Source organism: Glycine max, chromosome 1 (assembly GCF_000004515.6).
Source record: "Glycine max cultivar Williams 82 chromosome 1, Glycine_max_v4.0, whole genome shotgun sequence".
NCBI lineage: Eukaryota > Viridiplantae > Streptophyta > Magnoliopsida > Fabales > Fabaceae > Glycine > Glycine max.
In genome coordinates this window covers 33,465,124-33,479,511 of record NC_016088.4, presented here as the reverse complement: position 1 = coordinate 33,479,511, position 14,388 = coordinate 33,465,124, and the positions used below count along the sequence as shown (strand labels likewise).

At 31.1% G+C, this 14,388-nt stretch overlaps 1 protein-coding gene and 1 long non-coding RNA gene across 2 annotated transcripts; one reads left to right on the top strand and one right to left on the bottom strand.

Annotated features, from left to right (window-relative positions):
• Positions 1-1,686: 1,686 nt before the first annotated feature.
• LOC106798355 (uncharacterized) lies at positions 1,687-3,056 on the bottom strand. Its single transcript, XR_005891283.1, has 3 exons — positions 2,954-3,056; positions 2,823-2,865; positions 1,687-2,429 (listed from the first exon to the last, which is right to left on the bottom strand). It is a non-coding gene; the product is annotated as an uncharacterized lncRNA (long non-coding RNA).
• Positions 3,057-10,881: 7,825 nt separating this feature from the next.
• On the top strand, positions 10,882-14,126 carry LOC100796466 (putative haloacid dehalogenase-like hydrolase). Its single transcript, NM_001255144.2, has 9 exons — positions 10,882-10,990; positions 11,867-11,938; positions 12,049-12,114; positions 12,204-12,301; positions 12,400-12,437; positions 12,556-12,643; positions 12,746-13,081; positions 13,509-13,574; positions 13,708-14,126. Exons 2-9 carry the CDS (start codon positions 11,875-11,877, stop codon positions 13,858-13,860), a joined length of 909 nt encoding a protein of 302 aa, NP_001242073.2. The 5' UTR covers positions 10,882-10,990; positions 11,867-11,874; the 3' UTR covers positions 13,861-14,126.
• Positions 14,127-14,388: the final 262 nt, after the last annotated feature.

The following is a 14,388-nucleotide window of genomic DNA, read 5'->3' as shown; positions in this document are numbered from 1 at the left end:
CCAAAACAAGATTTAGCGTGCACAAGCAACCATATCACAATAATTTTTTTTACAAAAAGAAGCATAAGTCGTATTGGCCCAAATATTCTTGGGATTACAGAGAGGACTCCTTAATTAATTGTTTTTATTTCTGTAGCCTTTTGTATAAAATATTATAAAACTAACATTTGTCTAAGAGATATTTTTAGATTAATTCAAGAATAAAAATAAAAATTTATAACACAATCACATTGCAACGTCTTAAATGTGATAGATTAAGTCTACCTCTCTATAATGTATTGCCTCCATTATCTTGATTTTACCAAATATTTTGACATTGGTGATAAATGGAAAAATATTAATCCATCACTAACTTTAGTGTCATGCAAATACCTTGAAGCTCAAAAGCCCAATCCCCTTGGCCAATCTTCCTGAGAAATCGTCTGTCATCACCGCCTGCAGTAGCCACCAAGGCTGCATCTATTGGGCTGCAGGCAAGTACAACTCCCCTAAACAAGAATTCAAGAAATAAAAAAAAATATATCATCCCCAACTAAGTACATAACTTCAAAATTTGAAAAAGAAACAAAAAAACATATTAGTTCACCAACAAAGCCATTGCAGAATATCATGCTACTTAGAATCCTGAACTTGATTTCAATCTAATTATTTAGCCATAGACATTAAACTCATAAAACATATGATTATTTAAAATATTAAAAATTAAATGACTAAAAATTATTTAAAATATTATGTATTAATTGACTCTTAAAAAATGATAATAATAATAATTGACAAAAGATAATAATGATTAAATAAATAAGTTATACATAATTATTTTCTTAAAAGAAATTACTACATAATTACAAAGTAGAAAAATTCCTACGCATGTTCTTGATGAAACATTACGACTAGCTGTGCTAGCAAATGTAATTTTGGGAACAATACGACTAGCTGGCACTCTTATAATAATAATGTGACCATAAATTGCTTGGTAGAAGCAAAAAATGCTTCAAAATCTCACCTCTACCAGGCACACTCTTATAATGCTTTGCTCAAGACAAAAATGAAAACCATAAACAGAATTTTTAGACATAGAAGACTACAGAAATATGTAAAAATATTATACTTACTTTGAATGCATTCTTGTAGGAGTAGCATGCAAAATGGTGTACTTAGAATCCCAAGTATGGTCTGAGTCTTCCCAGTCCCTAGAGGGCACCCCTGAAAGGGAGTTGGTTTGGCTCAATTACAATTTTATATATCCATATATATATATATATATTAAAAATATACATTGATAACAACCCAGATATATGTCTCGTAGATATCTAGAGGGGATAATGCTTCAGCAAAAAAATCTAGAAAGGACCTAGTGACATGATATAAATGGACATTATAACCAGGAACACAAAATAACAAAGGATAAATGATATTCATTACAAGAAATCTGGAACTGAACCAGTTCACAATTCAACCAGTCTAACTAGTTAGTCTTTTTCTTACAGAACTTTAAAAAAATAATGCTCACACCTTTTGAAGCTCAAAAAGAATATCACAACTAATTTTGCCTAAAATTAGAGAAAAATGGACAGCATGAAAGCTTGAAATTGGCAGTTCTTTGTAATAAATTTCTCCTAATTCCCAACTATAAAAAACAAGTCTTTGTACAAAATAATTCAACATACACTAATAAACATAACATCAATGACTACCTAAAAGAAAAGGCAAGTATGCAAAACATTAAACAAATTTTACAGCAGAAGTAAAGCCAGACATAGAGGCCAACATTATTTATTTATTGTTTCTGCGGTGTGTCCAGTACAGCATAAACACCAATGCACTTTCTCTAGAATCCCGAATAGAGCAGAAGCAAAGCCAGACATAGAGGCCAACCTTAGGAGATTATGATGTGAAAGAACAATATAAGTTCAGGCACTAAAATTATAAGACTGATTTAATAATAAAAGAAAAAAATATGCATGAAATGATTGATAAAGGAGATTATGATATGAGAGAATAATACTAAGATTGGCTTCCATGAAATAAAAATATAAGGTTGATTCACCTCTAAAAAAGAAAATAAGAAAAAAATCATAAATTAATTTTTTTTAACAAAAATGAATAATTAATATTTATTGATTAAAAGAAAAGATTCAAAGGACAGTTGGCAAGGCAGGAAATTAATCAGCATTAGATAATGAGAGAGATTAGGATTGAGGTCGTACCTCATGTGCCATCAATATCATACTCCTTCATCTTTCTCACAAATAAAAGAAAGCACACATGAAGATGGGAAAAGAAAGCACGCACAAATAAAAGTAATACTACAAATGAAATGAAATATTAATTTTAAAAAGACATCACCTCAAAATTTAATTTGCTTCGTCCATAACTTTTAGGACATTACAGCTTCTGAGCTTCCTTTCTTGTAAAAGCTCTGACATATACTTCATAACAGCATCATTAAACATAATAAAATAGCAAACAAGAACATTGAAAAAGATGGAACAGGAATAGAAACTAGTATGATTGTTTCAAGGGAAGTGACATATTACAAACTAAGAGTATATTCAATACAAATAGATAGGTAATGCAGAATATCTCGTGTGTGCAGAATAGTCAATTAATGAGTGTTGTCTTGATATTATTCACATATAAGACTGATTTAACAAGAATTTGAAACAGAGGTGTACTGGATTTCCAAATCACTGAGGGCTTTGCCTAAGCCAAACATCAAATTGAGCTTCGATCATTTCCAATTAAGCTGTTCATAAATCCAACCTCAGGGAAACTAATTTCAAACACAGATAGGAACAATTTATTTATCCTTTGAAGCTTACCAAAAACAGACTCCCTATGTGCATTTAAGGAAGAAACAGAACCCTGCGGATACCAGTTCAAAAAGCTTAGCCATACGATCCTCACCATGTTGACAAAAAGTAAAAAATTATAAACAATAAAGCTCCCTAACCCTTTCATTTAGATCATGCCCAGGATCACTCATATAACCATCTCTGTCCCCTGATGGCATAATAAAAAACTAGACATGAACCTCGCAACATCAATTAACAAAGCAAAAAACCTATTAACAAAAAAGAAGTCATAATTTTTCCCAACGAAAACTAATGAACACAGCAAATAGACATTACCTGAATGGGGAAGAGCTTTGCAATCCCTTTCTTGGCCAGAGCATCTACGATCTACGTATCCATCCCAAGATTCGCAATCTCTAGTCCTTCGTCACTATTCGCGCCGCTAACCTCCTCGTAGTTAGAGTAATCGCGCTAGACGGCGAACTGCGCCGCACGAGGAACCGCCGACGCGTGGAAATTCAACGGTCCGGGCTTCGTGTGAATGGTTCGGGATCCGTCGTCGGAGACACCATACTTGTCGGCGGGGAACCTGTGAGGAAGCGGCTCGATGGAGGCAAGAGCGGCGAAGAAGCGGCGCGAGATTACGGAAGAGGATCTTCTGAGAATCACACTGCTGGTCATGTTGTGGAGATTGACGAAGAAGTTTGCATTTTTTGGTTTTCGTCTGATTGACGAAGGGTTTGAGAATGGTGTGTGATAAACCCTCAAATGCTTCGGCGAATCAATAATCCAACACCTCTCTCTTTCTCTCTCTCGGATCGATGATTTAGCACGAGATCTAAATCTGAAACTCCATTGCTTCACTTCACAAAGTGTTTGTGTTTGCGACTTTAGTAGAGAGAGTGTGTGTGAGAGGAAGAAGGCTGAACGTCAAGCTGGCCCTGCACACATGGTAATTAATTCCTAGAAACGAAACGAAGGCGGTTTTCTCTTAAACCCGTCCTTGTTGTTTTTGTCAATAATTACAAAATTGCCACCTAAGTATATTCTAAGGCGGTTATTGACAACCGTCTTAAAATGTGTGTTGTAAAAAGAAATTTCGAGTATCTTAATTACAAGTTTGTCACCGCGCCACATTCTAAGACGGTCCCAGATAACCGTCTTAGAATGTGTGTCGTAGAAAGCTCTATTTCTAGTAGTGTCTGTTTTTGGAACACAGGATAGCTATTCTATGGTCAGATATAAGAGGTGTTACAATTGCAAAAGATCACTAAATTAATAATTGATTGAAAAGTATGAACACAGACATCTTGTACTTCACAACCCCTCAATCATAAAGGGCTTAGTCTAAAATTCTCAAGATAATTATGCAATCATGGACACAGACATCTTGCTCTCATATTGCAAGATGGATTTATATCGGATAATTACTACAATTGCTTATGATTTTTGGCTTTTGTAGGCATACGTGTATGCACAGCATTGCAGGTCGTTGAACAAATAATGGTTGTTCAGATTATATACATATGGCAGATGATTAATAAATTATCTTAGTCTTCGGAGTTTGGCAGTTTCATGAGATATCACAAACGAAACACATGGAAATTCATAATTTGATCTGCCCCTACTCTGCCTTATCTCCCCGGAAAAAACAAAAGAACGAAAATGAAAGAAATAAGACATTAAAGGATTTTTTTAATAAAAAAAAATTGAAATTCTTTCTGCAAAATTTCGTGGTAAATTCTAGAAAGAGATAGACGTGACTAAAATCTAAATTTGTGGATCTCTTTCTACCGATACATAAACAAATTTGTGGATCTTATAGTTGGAATCTCGAATCATCTCTTGCCCTGTAATATTTTGTTTGTCTTTCACCGAATTAATAATGTAGAACTAACAAAATTTTATCAGAAAGTTATATATTCTAAGCTGTGTTATTAGTTTTAAAATATTTTTCTAAAAAAAGAGTTAAGGAAAAAACTGAAAACAGTTCCTTGAATCTAAATTCTTAACTGTTATTGGTCTTAGAAATGTACGTCTGAAGGATTTTTATTTTTTTTTTTAATTTTGCTTTGCTAAAAAGTTCTTAGAAAGGTTAAGAACAAGGGTAAAAAAAAAAAAAAAATCAACCATTCAGATTTGAGATATGAAACGTATCTTCAAGATAATTTACAAGAATTAGGATGTGATAAAATGAAAAATATTCTACTCATAAAAAAATGAAAAATATTCTTATAATGAAACTCTAATGTGAGTTTCCTCCTAACTAACCAAACACATGCCTTAGATCTTTCGAGGAAAACAAAATGAATATTGTAACTACGTCATCTAGGATAAATTATTCAGTGCTATTCAAGAACAATTACGTTGATGTTAAAGATCAAATTAAAATAGTAAATTAAAACAACTGAGTAGCCCTTGTTGACTTGGTGTCCTTCCCAGAAGGATCAAAGAGTTTAAAAATAAAAATCGTATCATACGGCCTCGTTATCAAACCTTAAAATATTTTACCGATCGACCATATACTTTATTTTGATCGTCACAAAAGGTGTAACCAAAATTATTATTTTTTCTAAAGAAAAAAGGCAGGCATGTGATTAATTTCTCTGTTTATTCTAGTACATTTTGATGTTGTACTAGGAAAACTACAAAAAGATCTTCATCATTTATCTGATTGCCGAAACCGTAACTTTTGTCCTCTAACAGAAAGGACATTGAAAGTGGAGCTCTTATTAGCTGTAAGGTGTTCGTTAAAAGTCCACTTACGTGCACCAAGCATCCAGAAGTGTCTAGTGAGTGATCATGGTTTATGTAACCAGTACAATTCTTTTTCCTTAGACCAAAATACCCCAAAATATCTTTGCTTAACCCAAACCATTAGTAGGAAAAAACCATGGACACTCCACACTCGCATTCTTTATCAAAGTTCAATGCCCCAAATTTGTAATGCTAGTGTTCATGTTACATTGAGCTGTATACGACTTGGTTTTGTCACCACCCTATTTCTAGGTTTGCAACACACATTTTAAAGCCCAGTAGGAGTCCTATACGCAAAACGGTAAGTGATTATAATATTATATATGATTAATTAACATATTATTATTCTAGTTTAAGATTATTGTTTTGTTCCGCCATGTCATCTACATAGGTGGCTTACAGTTGTTATGACAAAGAAGTAACTTCTATTTTTAGGGGCAGTGCCGCAATTAACATTGAAGGATTCAAGAGGTTGAATATTGACCATGTGTTGTGATTGTGCTATGCCAAGGAATTTGTGGACACAAGTTCATGATGAGCAGGTGCGAAATTTATTTTGTGTTCTCTTTTCCTCCCTTTATTGCATGTGCACTTGCTTCACATCCGCTAAAGAAAAGGAAAATTGTAGCCAACATAAAAAAGGGTTATTAAAAGCATTAAAAAAGGGCAGTTGATGCTATCTTACGTTGTTTTTAGTCACAAAGATGTTTAAAAATTAAAATAGTACAAACATTTTCTTTTTCTTCCTTGAAACTCCTATGGAGTTATATTATGATGATGTCACTTTTTAAGATTGTAAAATTTTCTTACGAAAAACGGAATTTAGAAACAATTAAAGTATGAGTTACATAACTGCACTGATTTGAGTAAAATTCATTTGAGTTATTCTTTCGTTCCTTTTTAACTGTTGAATTTTTGAAAAAATATTTTTATTTATTTATTTTCACAAATTTTAATTAATATCACATTATTTTATTATTCCTTTATCAATTATACTCTTTTTATCTTTAACTAATTTATATATACATTTATTGTAAGATAAAAAGAAAAAGTTGTAATAAAAAAAGCTTTAGGCTTACAGACTCCTTTATTTATTCCATAATTTTGATTTTTCTATTTTAAAATTGAAATATTTTATCATTCTATTTTAAAAAATTTATGAATTTAATTCTCTCGTTTCAAAATAGAAATATTCATTTCTTTTATTTTAAAAAATTTATGATTTTAATTCTTTTATTTTAGAAAATTTTCAATTTTGATCAAATTCTCAATTTTATCTATTTTTTTCTTTTAATCCAATTGAATCTTAAATCTAACCTATTCATTTAAGGTGCTATCAAAAAATGATTTAAATAATTATAAAATAAGAAATAAAAGAAATAAGATATAAGTAAAATTAAATATTAAACCAAAATTATAAATTTTGTAAAATATAGGGATCAAATGTTTATATTTTGAAATAGATGATCAAAATTATCAATTTTTTAAAATAAGAGAACCAAATATTTCAAGTTTAAAATAGAGGAATCAAAATTACATTTAAGCCAATAGAAAAGTCCACAATTTTGAATTAAGAAAATTTATTGTTTTTATTAAACCACAAATAAAAAGAAACGGAGGAAATATAACTTTTTTTTGACATTTATTACTTTTGAATTTTGAATACTACGAATTAATTAAAATTACCTATTGACAGAATAATACTTTTCAAAATCACGAGTAAAATGAAAAGAATAAAAGCTAAATTTTCAACAAATTCTATGTAAACAATTTTAAATATAACCAATCTGGAGAAGAGATGTAATTACATCGATTTATTTATTTTCTAGCTTATATATATATATATATATATATATATATATATATATATATATATATATAGAGAGAGAGAGAGAGAGAGAGAGAGAGAGAGAGAGAGAGAGAGAGAGACTGGAATTTTAATATGAAATAATCCAATTCGCCATTTTTTGCATCCATTTTGTTTGCTTCCGTGTGAAGTAAAGTGTAAAAAAGGCGGATATCAGTTTTTACTCTTATTAATTATAAAGATTAAAAATTAGGAAGTAAATTAAGGGAAATTGATATTTTAATTAGAAACCCAAATAAAAGAATAGGAAGAAAATGAAGAAGAACTGGATAAATATGCCCGTGCTTTGCCCGAATGTTAATTAACTTTCCTTTAATATAACAGTCAGTAACTCACGTAAATAATAATAATAATAATAATAATAATAATAATAATAATAATAATAATAATAGAGAAATGCGAAAAAGTTGGCAGAATTATTAATAAACAAAAAAATTAAATATTCTTCATTATATAATAATCATTTAAGAATAAAAAAATACTATATTAAATAAGATACATACTATATATGACTTTATCTATTTTATATATATATATATATATATATATATATATATATATATATATATATTCAAGAATTATTTATTTATTATTTTTCTAATAATATACGTTGAATTTATTTTATTGATATATTAACATCAACATGAATCTTACTGTAATAAAAAGAAAAAAAATATTCACAATTAATAAATCCTATTTTATTTCATAAAAAAATGTTATTCTTATTATATTTTTAAGATTTAGAATAAAATTATAGCACATATAGTGCAACATTATGATTACACTGCCCTATACTAAAACTATTCAATTTTAGAAATTACTTCCCTCTTTAGTTTTTATATTCCTTTATAACTTGCTAAACATGGAAACATTAATTAATATTTAATAACATAAAATAATATGATAAACAGGTAAATAAGCATAATAGATATTACACTTATGCAAACATAAAATAAATTATTTAATAGTGTGTATATAACAACAATAATAATATTTTTATTTTTTTCCTGATTTCGTTATATAAACCATATTAAAAAAATATTTAAATAATTTATGTATTAGCGTTTTTATTATAATTATTTAAAAAAACATCATAAAACAAATAGACTCTTCAATTATTCCTAAATATTGTAAATGCTAATCAAAAATTTTATTTGAACATTTGAGAATAAAGGGATCTTAAGAATTGATCATAACATGTAAAAAGAAAGAAATAATTGCAGTAAAAAAAAAAAGTTGTAAGAAGAATAATTATTTCAATTATAATCTACTATATAGATAATGAAGAGCTTGATCCAGCAAAGAAAATATAGTGAAGAGCTTGTAGGGTGTTAATGAGTAGAATTATGACTAGCATCTAATATGCATAAAAAATGATAAGCATCTGCCCAATTTAATAAAAAAAATTATCCACAGAAATTAAACACAAATATTAAAAAATTTATACATCTAACTTAATAACTTAATTAATCGAGTTAGATTTCTGACTTAATAATCTTTTTAAACAACTCAATTATAATACGATCTGGAATTTCATTAGAGGTTAAGATATTAAAGGAAGATTCGGATGCTTGATTATATAATTTAAAGTAAATGGGAAAATGAAAGAGAAATTCACCGTGCATGAACTAGGGGAGATGATATTTTGTGGGGCAACTCAATACCATGGGCTAGGTGTCTCGATTGTTTTTCCAACAAATCCATGTGTCCCTAGCCTCCTTCAAATTACTTAATTATATTAAGATCTAAAATATCACAAGAGGTTAAGTAACACGGGCAGATTGGGAAGCTCAATTTCAAGAAATGTGAAAATGAAAGAGAAATGCATCATGAACAAGCCAACAAGATGAGGTGGAACAATTTTTTATGGACTCCAAGTGGGCTAGGTGTCTTGATGGCTTTGGAACAAAATGTATGAGCCACCCTAAAAAAACATTAATTCTTGCATTATGATGTTTTCAAGGAAAAAATCTGAGGACTTTAATTTGCATGCTTAAGTTAAGAGTATGATCTTGGTGGGAGGCGAAAATGAAGCTTGCAAAAAGAGCAAACCAATGACTGAGGCATGGTTTTAAATTGCATTGTCTCACCATAATTAGGATAGCAGCATTAAGATTTTTCAACATCTTTACACCTGTATCGCAACCACAATTATTTATAATGACATCATCCCTATTTGTTTGAATTATTCGCAACTTTTTTAATTGCAATGTGATCGCGATCTCAGTTTAAAACTTTGGAACTGGATTAATAATGTGAGTTTGGTGCGGTTGATGCAATAAGAAGAATAAGGCGAGTCTGGCTTGGTTTTGGAAATTTTAAGGGTTAGAAATTCAAGGATTTCTCACCATTTAGGATGGTAAAAAGCTAAAATTCTCAATATTTTTTGCAATCTACACGAGAAAGATATCAATCAAGTTTGTCAATTTCATGAGATGTTTTGTTCATATAACTTAGTCTATAAAATTGTTTTCTATTCTACATTTAAAGGATGGAAACACTTTTAAAAGGAGAGTTTGCATGTGCACATTAACATTGGTATATATGTAAGTATGGTTCATGTTGATCTGTTAGATAACGCTCAATTAAGAGATGGTGCATTTTTATATTTATCTTTGCATATAAAATTGACTCAAATATTACGCAGCTTATATAGATTCTTTGTTTACATACACTAGTGGTACAAGTTAGATAATCTACTTCACGATTTTTTAAATACTACAAAAATTTCTTCTGACATTTTTTTTAATCTCATCCAAAACTGCGTGAATTATGATGAATCTTTAAATAAGATTGAACTTGTCTCCAATAATGGCATTTTGCAATAATGTAGATTTTGCAACTATTTTTTGTTGCAGGATATACGAATTGGGTCCTATGTTATTCTTTTAAACAAGTGTCATATGCGAATGAGAATGAAATGGGATGCGAACATAAAGCACCATTATTAAAGACATGCACTATTTTAAAAACTTTCTATATTTAATCATGTTTAAAATGTGGACATGGTTAGCTAGGAAAATCAAGCTAGCATGATTTTCTACCAAAAAAAATGGGAAACAATAATAGTGTTGTTCCTTTTGTACGGTGACAACTAGCGAGAGCCTCCACCTCTATTTTATGCTGATGCAGCTGGCATATTCCCCTTTATAATACTTTTATTATTTGGTTATGTTATGTAGAACCAAAAGTAAAGGAAAAATCAGATTTTGGTTCTGAAATTTGAGTCAAAAACAAAACCCGAAATAGAAAGAAGGAAAAAACCTTAACCAGTTATATTACGTGTCACTTTCTTGGAGAAGTGAAAATTATACTAATATTCATTGAAAGAGTTCCATTGGTCATTCAATTTCAATATTAAACGTCATTGAAGAAAAAAATAATGCAATATTTTATTCAAAGACACTACCACAGAAGCAACCCTTTCCCTATATAAAGCCCCTCTTGCCTCTATTGTTCCTCCCCCTTCTCCCTTTTGCTTCCTTCAATAACTTATAACTTAGCATTGTATTGTGTTCAAACTTTGTTTCTTCCATACCCTCTTCTTCTTTGGCCTTAACCGTCATATTTGGTAAGCTAATAGCTTCATCTATTCTTTCTTGATAACATTTTTCTTTTGTTTTCTTTTTCACCCATTACCCTGAATCCTCCACTTTTGATTTTCGATCCGCCATGGCTTCATGACCCTTCAAACATAATTGACATTAGGCCATTAGTAGCATGGTCATGGTTTTGAGATTGTGCCTCAAAATTCGCCAGCATGGAACCAGATTTTGGATTACAGAACAATACCATAACTCTGTTATTTAAAAATGTACACCTGTTTATGTGGCGATTCTACACATTTTTTCTTTGATAAGATGAGGCTAAGAAACATGCGTTGCGCTAAAGTGTTGTATTTTCTTGGACAATAAACCCTCTTGGTTGGATCGTGAAAGTTTGTTAAATGAGCAAATTTCATGCTTTCAAAAGTTTATGCACTTTTGGAAGTGGTTTGCTCTGTCATATGAACTCAGTTCCAAGGTTTTATTAATGGGTTTGTGCCCTTTCATACAAGTCCATTTCTTGCGGTTTCAAAAATATAAACTTAGAGCAACTTTTTAAAACCATCACAAGTTTCTCTTAAGTTATGTGCCCCAAAGGGGCACTGTTTCACTTTTTTTTTTTCCAATTCAATCCATGCCACTGGTTGTGGGTTGTCCACTCAGAAACTTCACAAAGCCTTATCCCAAATGGTTTGGATTTCCCTCTGATTGTCTCCTCTTATTGACACTTTTTGCCACTTTTGGTGCTAATCTGTGTCAATAAAAGCATCTTTTTTTTTTTGTTCCAAAAGGCCATGAGGATCTGTGGCTAGAGAACCAAAATGAATTGTCCTATAAATTGTGATTGGCTCAAGTTGTTGTCGTGGAGCTTACACACACTTTGTTTTCTGTTCTGTTTTAAGGCTTTGAAATGGAGTTCGAGGACCGCTTCAGACACCAGGTTCAGAGACCAAAATATGATTGCCTTCTTTTTGGTGAGCCTTGAATTACAATCAGAATTCAGACCAACTTTAAAATACCAAATTGAAACATAAATATTTCATATTCATACTAGTCATGTTATAACTATGAAATTGTTCTGCAGATTTAGATGACACTTTGTATCCTCTCAAATCTGGTCTGGCAAAATCATGTCTCCAAAATATTAAACGTAAGCCACTGTGCCATATGCCTATGTCACAGCATTCTCAGAAACGACTTTGTAATTTGTACTAACATGAGTGATATCATTGATCATAGACTACATGGTTGAGAAGCTTGGCATAGACCCTAGCAAAATTGATGACCTGTCCAACCTCCTTTACAAGAATTATGGAACTACTATGGCTGGTCTAAGGGTATGTTTCCTAATCATTTCCTGTGAAATTGGTTCCCATTATTAAATTCTTAAAACACTAACAGCCTATAATTGTTTTTTGTTTCATTTTCTATTCAGGCAATTGGATATGACTTTGACTATGATGAATATCATAGGTACCTTGCTTTTTTCTTTTACCCCATCACTTTCAAACTGTTAAAAAGTGTTTTTTTATTTTTAATTATTGTGTTTATTATGAAATGGTGACATTGGTTTTTTAATTACTGCTTGCAGCTTTGTTCATGGGAGATTACCTTATGAGAACCTAAAACCAGACCCAGTTCTGAGGAACCTGTTGCTGAGCCTACCCTATAGGAAACTTGTAAGTTGTTTTATGACCAATATGAAGCAGTAGAATTGGTCACATGAGATGGTGCATAGTATCTAATGTGGCCTCTATTGCTTCTCTTGTTTTTGTCAATAGATCTTCACAAACGCAGACAAAGTCCACGCGGCTAAGGCGCTTAGCAGGCTTGGATTAGAAGACTGCTTTGAAGGAATCATATGCTTTGAGACCCTTAATCCTATCCACAAGAGCACTGTTTCTGATGATGAAGATGATATTGAGTTTGTGGGTTCAAGGACCACCAATCCTACCACTTGTAATGGTTCAGGCACCTCTCAAATCTTTGACATTATAGGGCATTTTGCTCAGCCCAATCCCGGTGCAGTCCTGCCAAAGACACCAATTGTTTGCAAGCCATCAGAAAATGCCATTGAATTGGCCATCAAGATAGCCAACCTTAACCCACAAAGAACTGTAAGAAATTCACCCTTTTGGCTTTATGATTTAAGACTAAAATACTCTTTTATTCGGTCATCTAATTTTTTGGTTGCAAGATTGATGTCTTAAATTTAAAAAGTTTTACTTTAGTCATTTAAATTGACTCTATTAGATAAAATTACTTTACCACATCCCATTGTGAAATATGTCACATCAAATCAAATAGGTATTTACCAAATCAATCAAAATTAATACCAGTAGTACAAAAACTGAAAGAAGGACCAAATGAAGACTAAAGAAAAATATTTTAAATTTAAGGGATCAAATTGATACCAAAAAATAAGATGAGACACCAAAATAATAGATTAGTGATTATCTAGTGTTGTTTCTATTTACCCTTTTTCAATTATTTTTTTCTGGTTGCTGACATTTCGTTTTGTTGGATTCTCTCTGTCACTTTCAGTTGTTCTTTGAGGACAGTACCCGCAACATACAAGCTGGAAAACGTGTGGGGCTTCACACTGTGCTGGTTAGTCATTGGAAATGTTGTTATTTAGTAGAAACTGACTTCTAGAAACTACATTATTCATTGCATTTTAATTTGTCCAAACCCACCATGTACTAATTTGAGGCTCTATATACTCATTGATTATTAAATACAGGTTGGTACATCACAAAGATGTAAAGGAGCAGATTATGCCTTGGAAAGCATTCACAACCTTAGGGAGGCTGTGCCTGAACTATGGGAGGCTGATATAAAATCAGAAGTTGCATACCCTGGAAAGCTAGCTGTGGAGACATCTGTCACTGCTTGAGATTATTATTAAGTGCATGAAATTAATTAAGTCCCTTCAAAATTGTTCATTTAATCAAAATTGAAAATCCAACCACCAACAACAAAAAAAAAAACGAACAAAAGAGAGAAGAAGCCCACGGGAATTCCCCCAACTTCAGATGTAGTAGTTGTAGTTGATGTAGATGCTTTGTAAGATTGCAATAAAATAGTCATTCAAATAAGTCCTCCTTTTTTGCCTTACTATATTAAGAATGTATAACTAATTGCCTTCTTCATTCAGCAAAATTCCCTGGGGATTTAGTTTTGAGATGAAGTTTTCATTAAACTATGGTTATTGTTGCAGAGGATCCAGCAAAATAAACTGAACCAAAAAAAAAAATTATTTCAATGAAAATTTGACTAAAATAGGAAATAAAATCAAGATATCATGGTATAAGGTTAGTGTCACATTTTTAGATTGTGATCTTACAATTGTGTAAATTTCTATATGTAAAAGGAAACTTGTCAAAATATTATTCTCAGAGATTGATTTTATGCCGTAAGGTCT

Bases quoted from the DNA above. Each gene is read 5' to 3' on its own strand.
- LOC100796466 (NM_001255144.2), top strand. From the start codon at position 11,875: ATGGAGTTCGAGGACCGCTTCAGACACCAGGTTCAGAGACCAAAATAT. The intron at 12,644-12,745 runs GTAAGTTGTTTT...TTTTGTCAATAG, and splicing joins GCCTACCCTATAGGAAACTT to ATCTTCACAAACGCAGACAA. The intron at 13,575-13,707 runs GTTAGTCATTGG...TATTAAATACAG, and splicing joins TGGGGCTTCACACTGTGCTG to GTTGGTACATCACAAAGATG.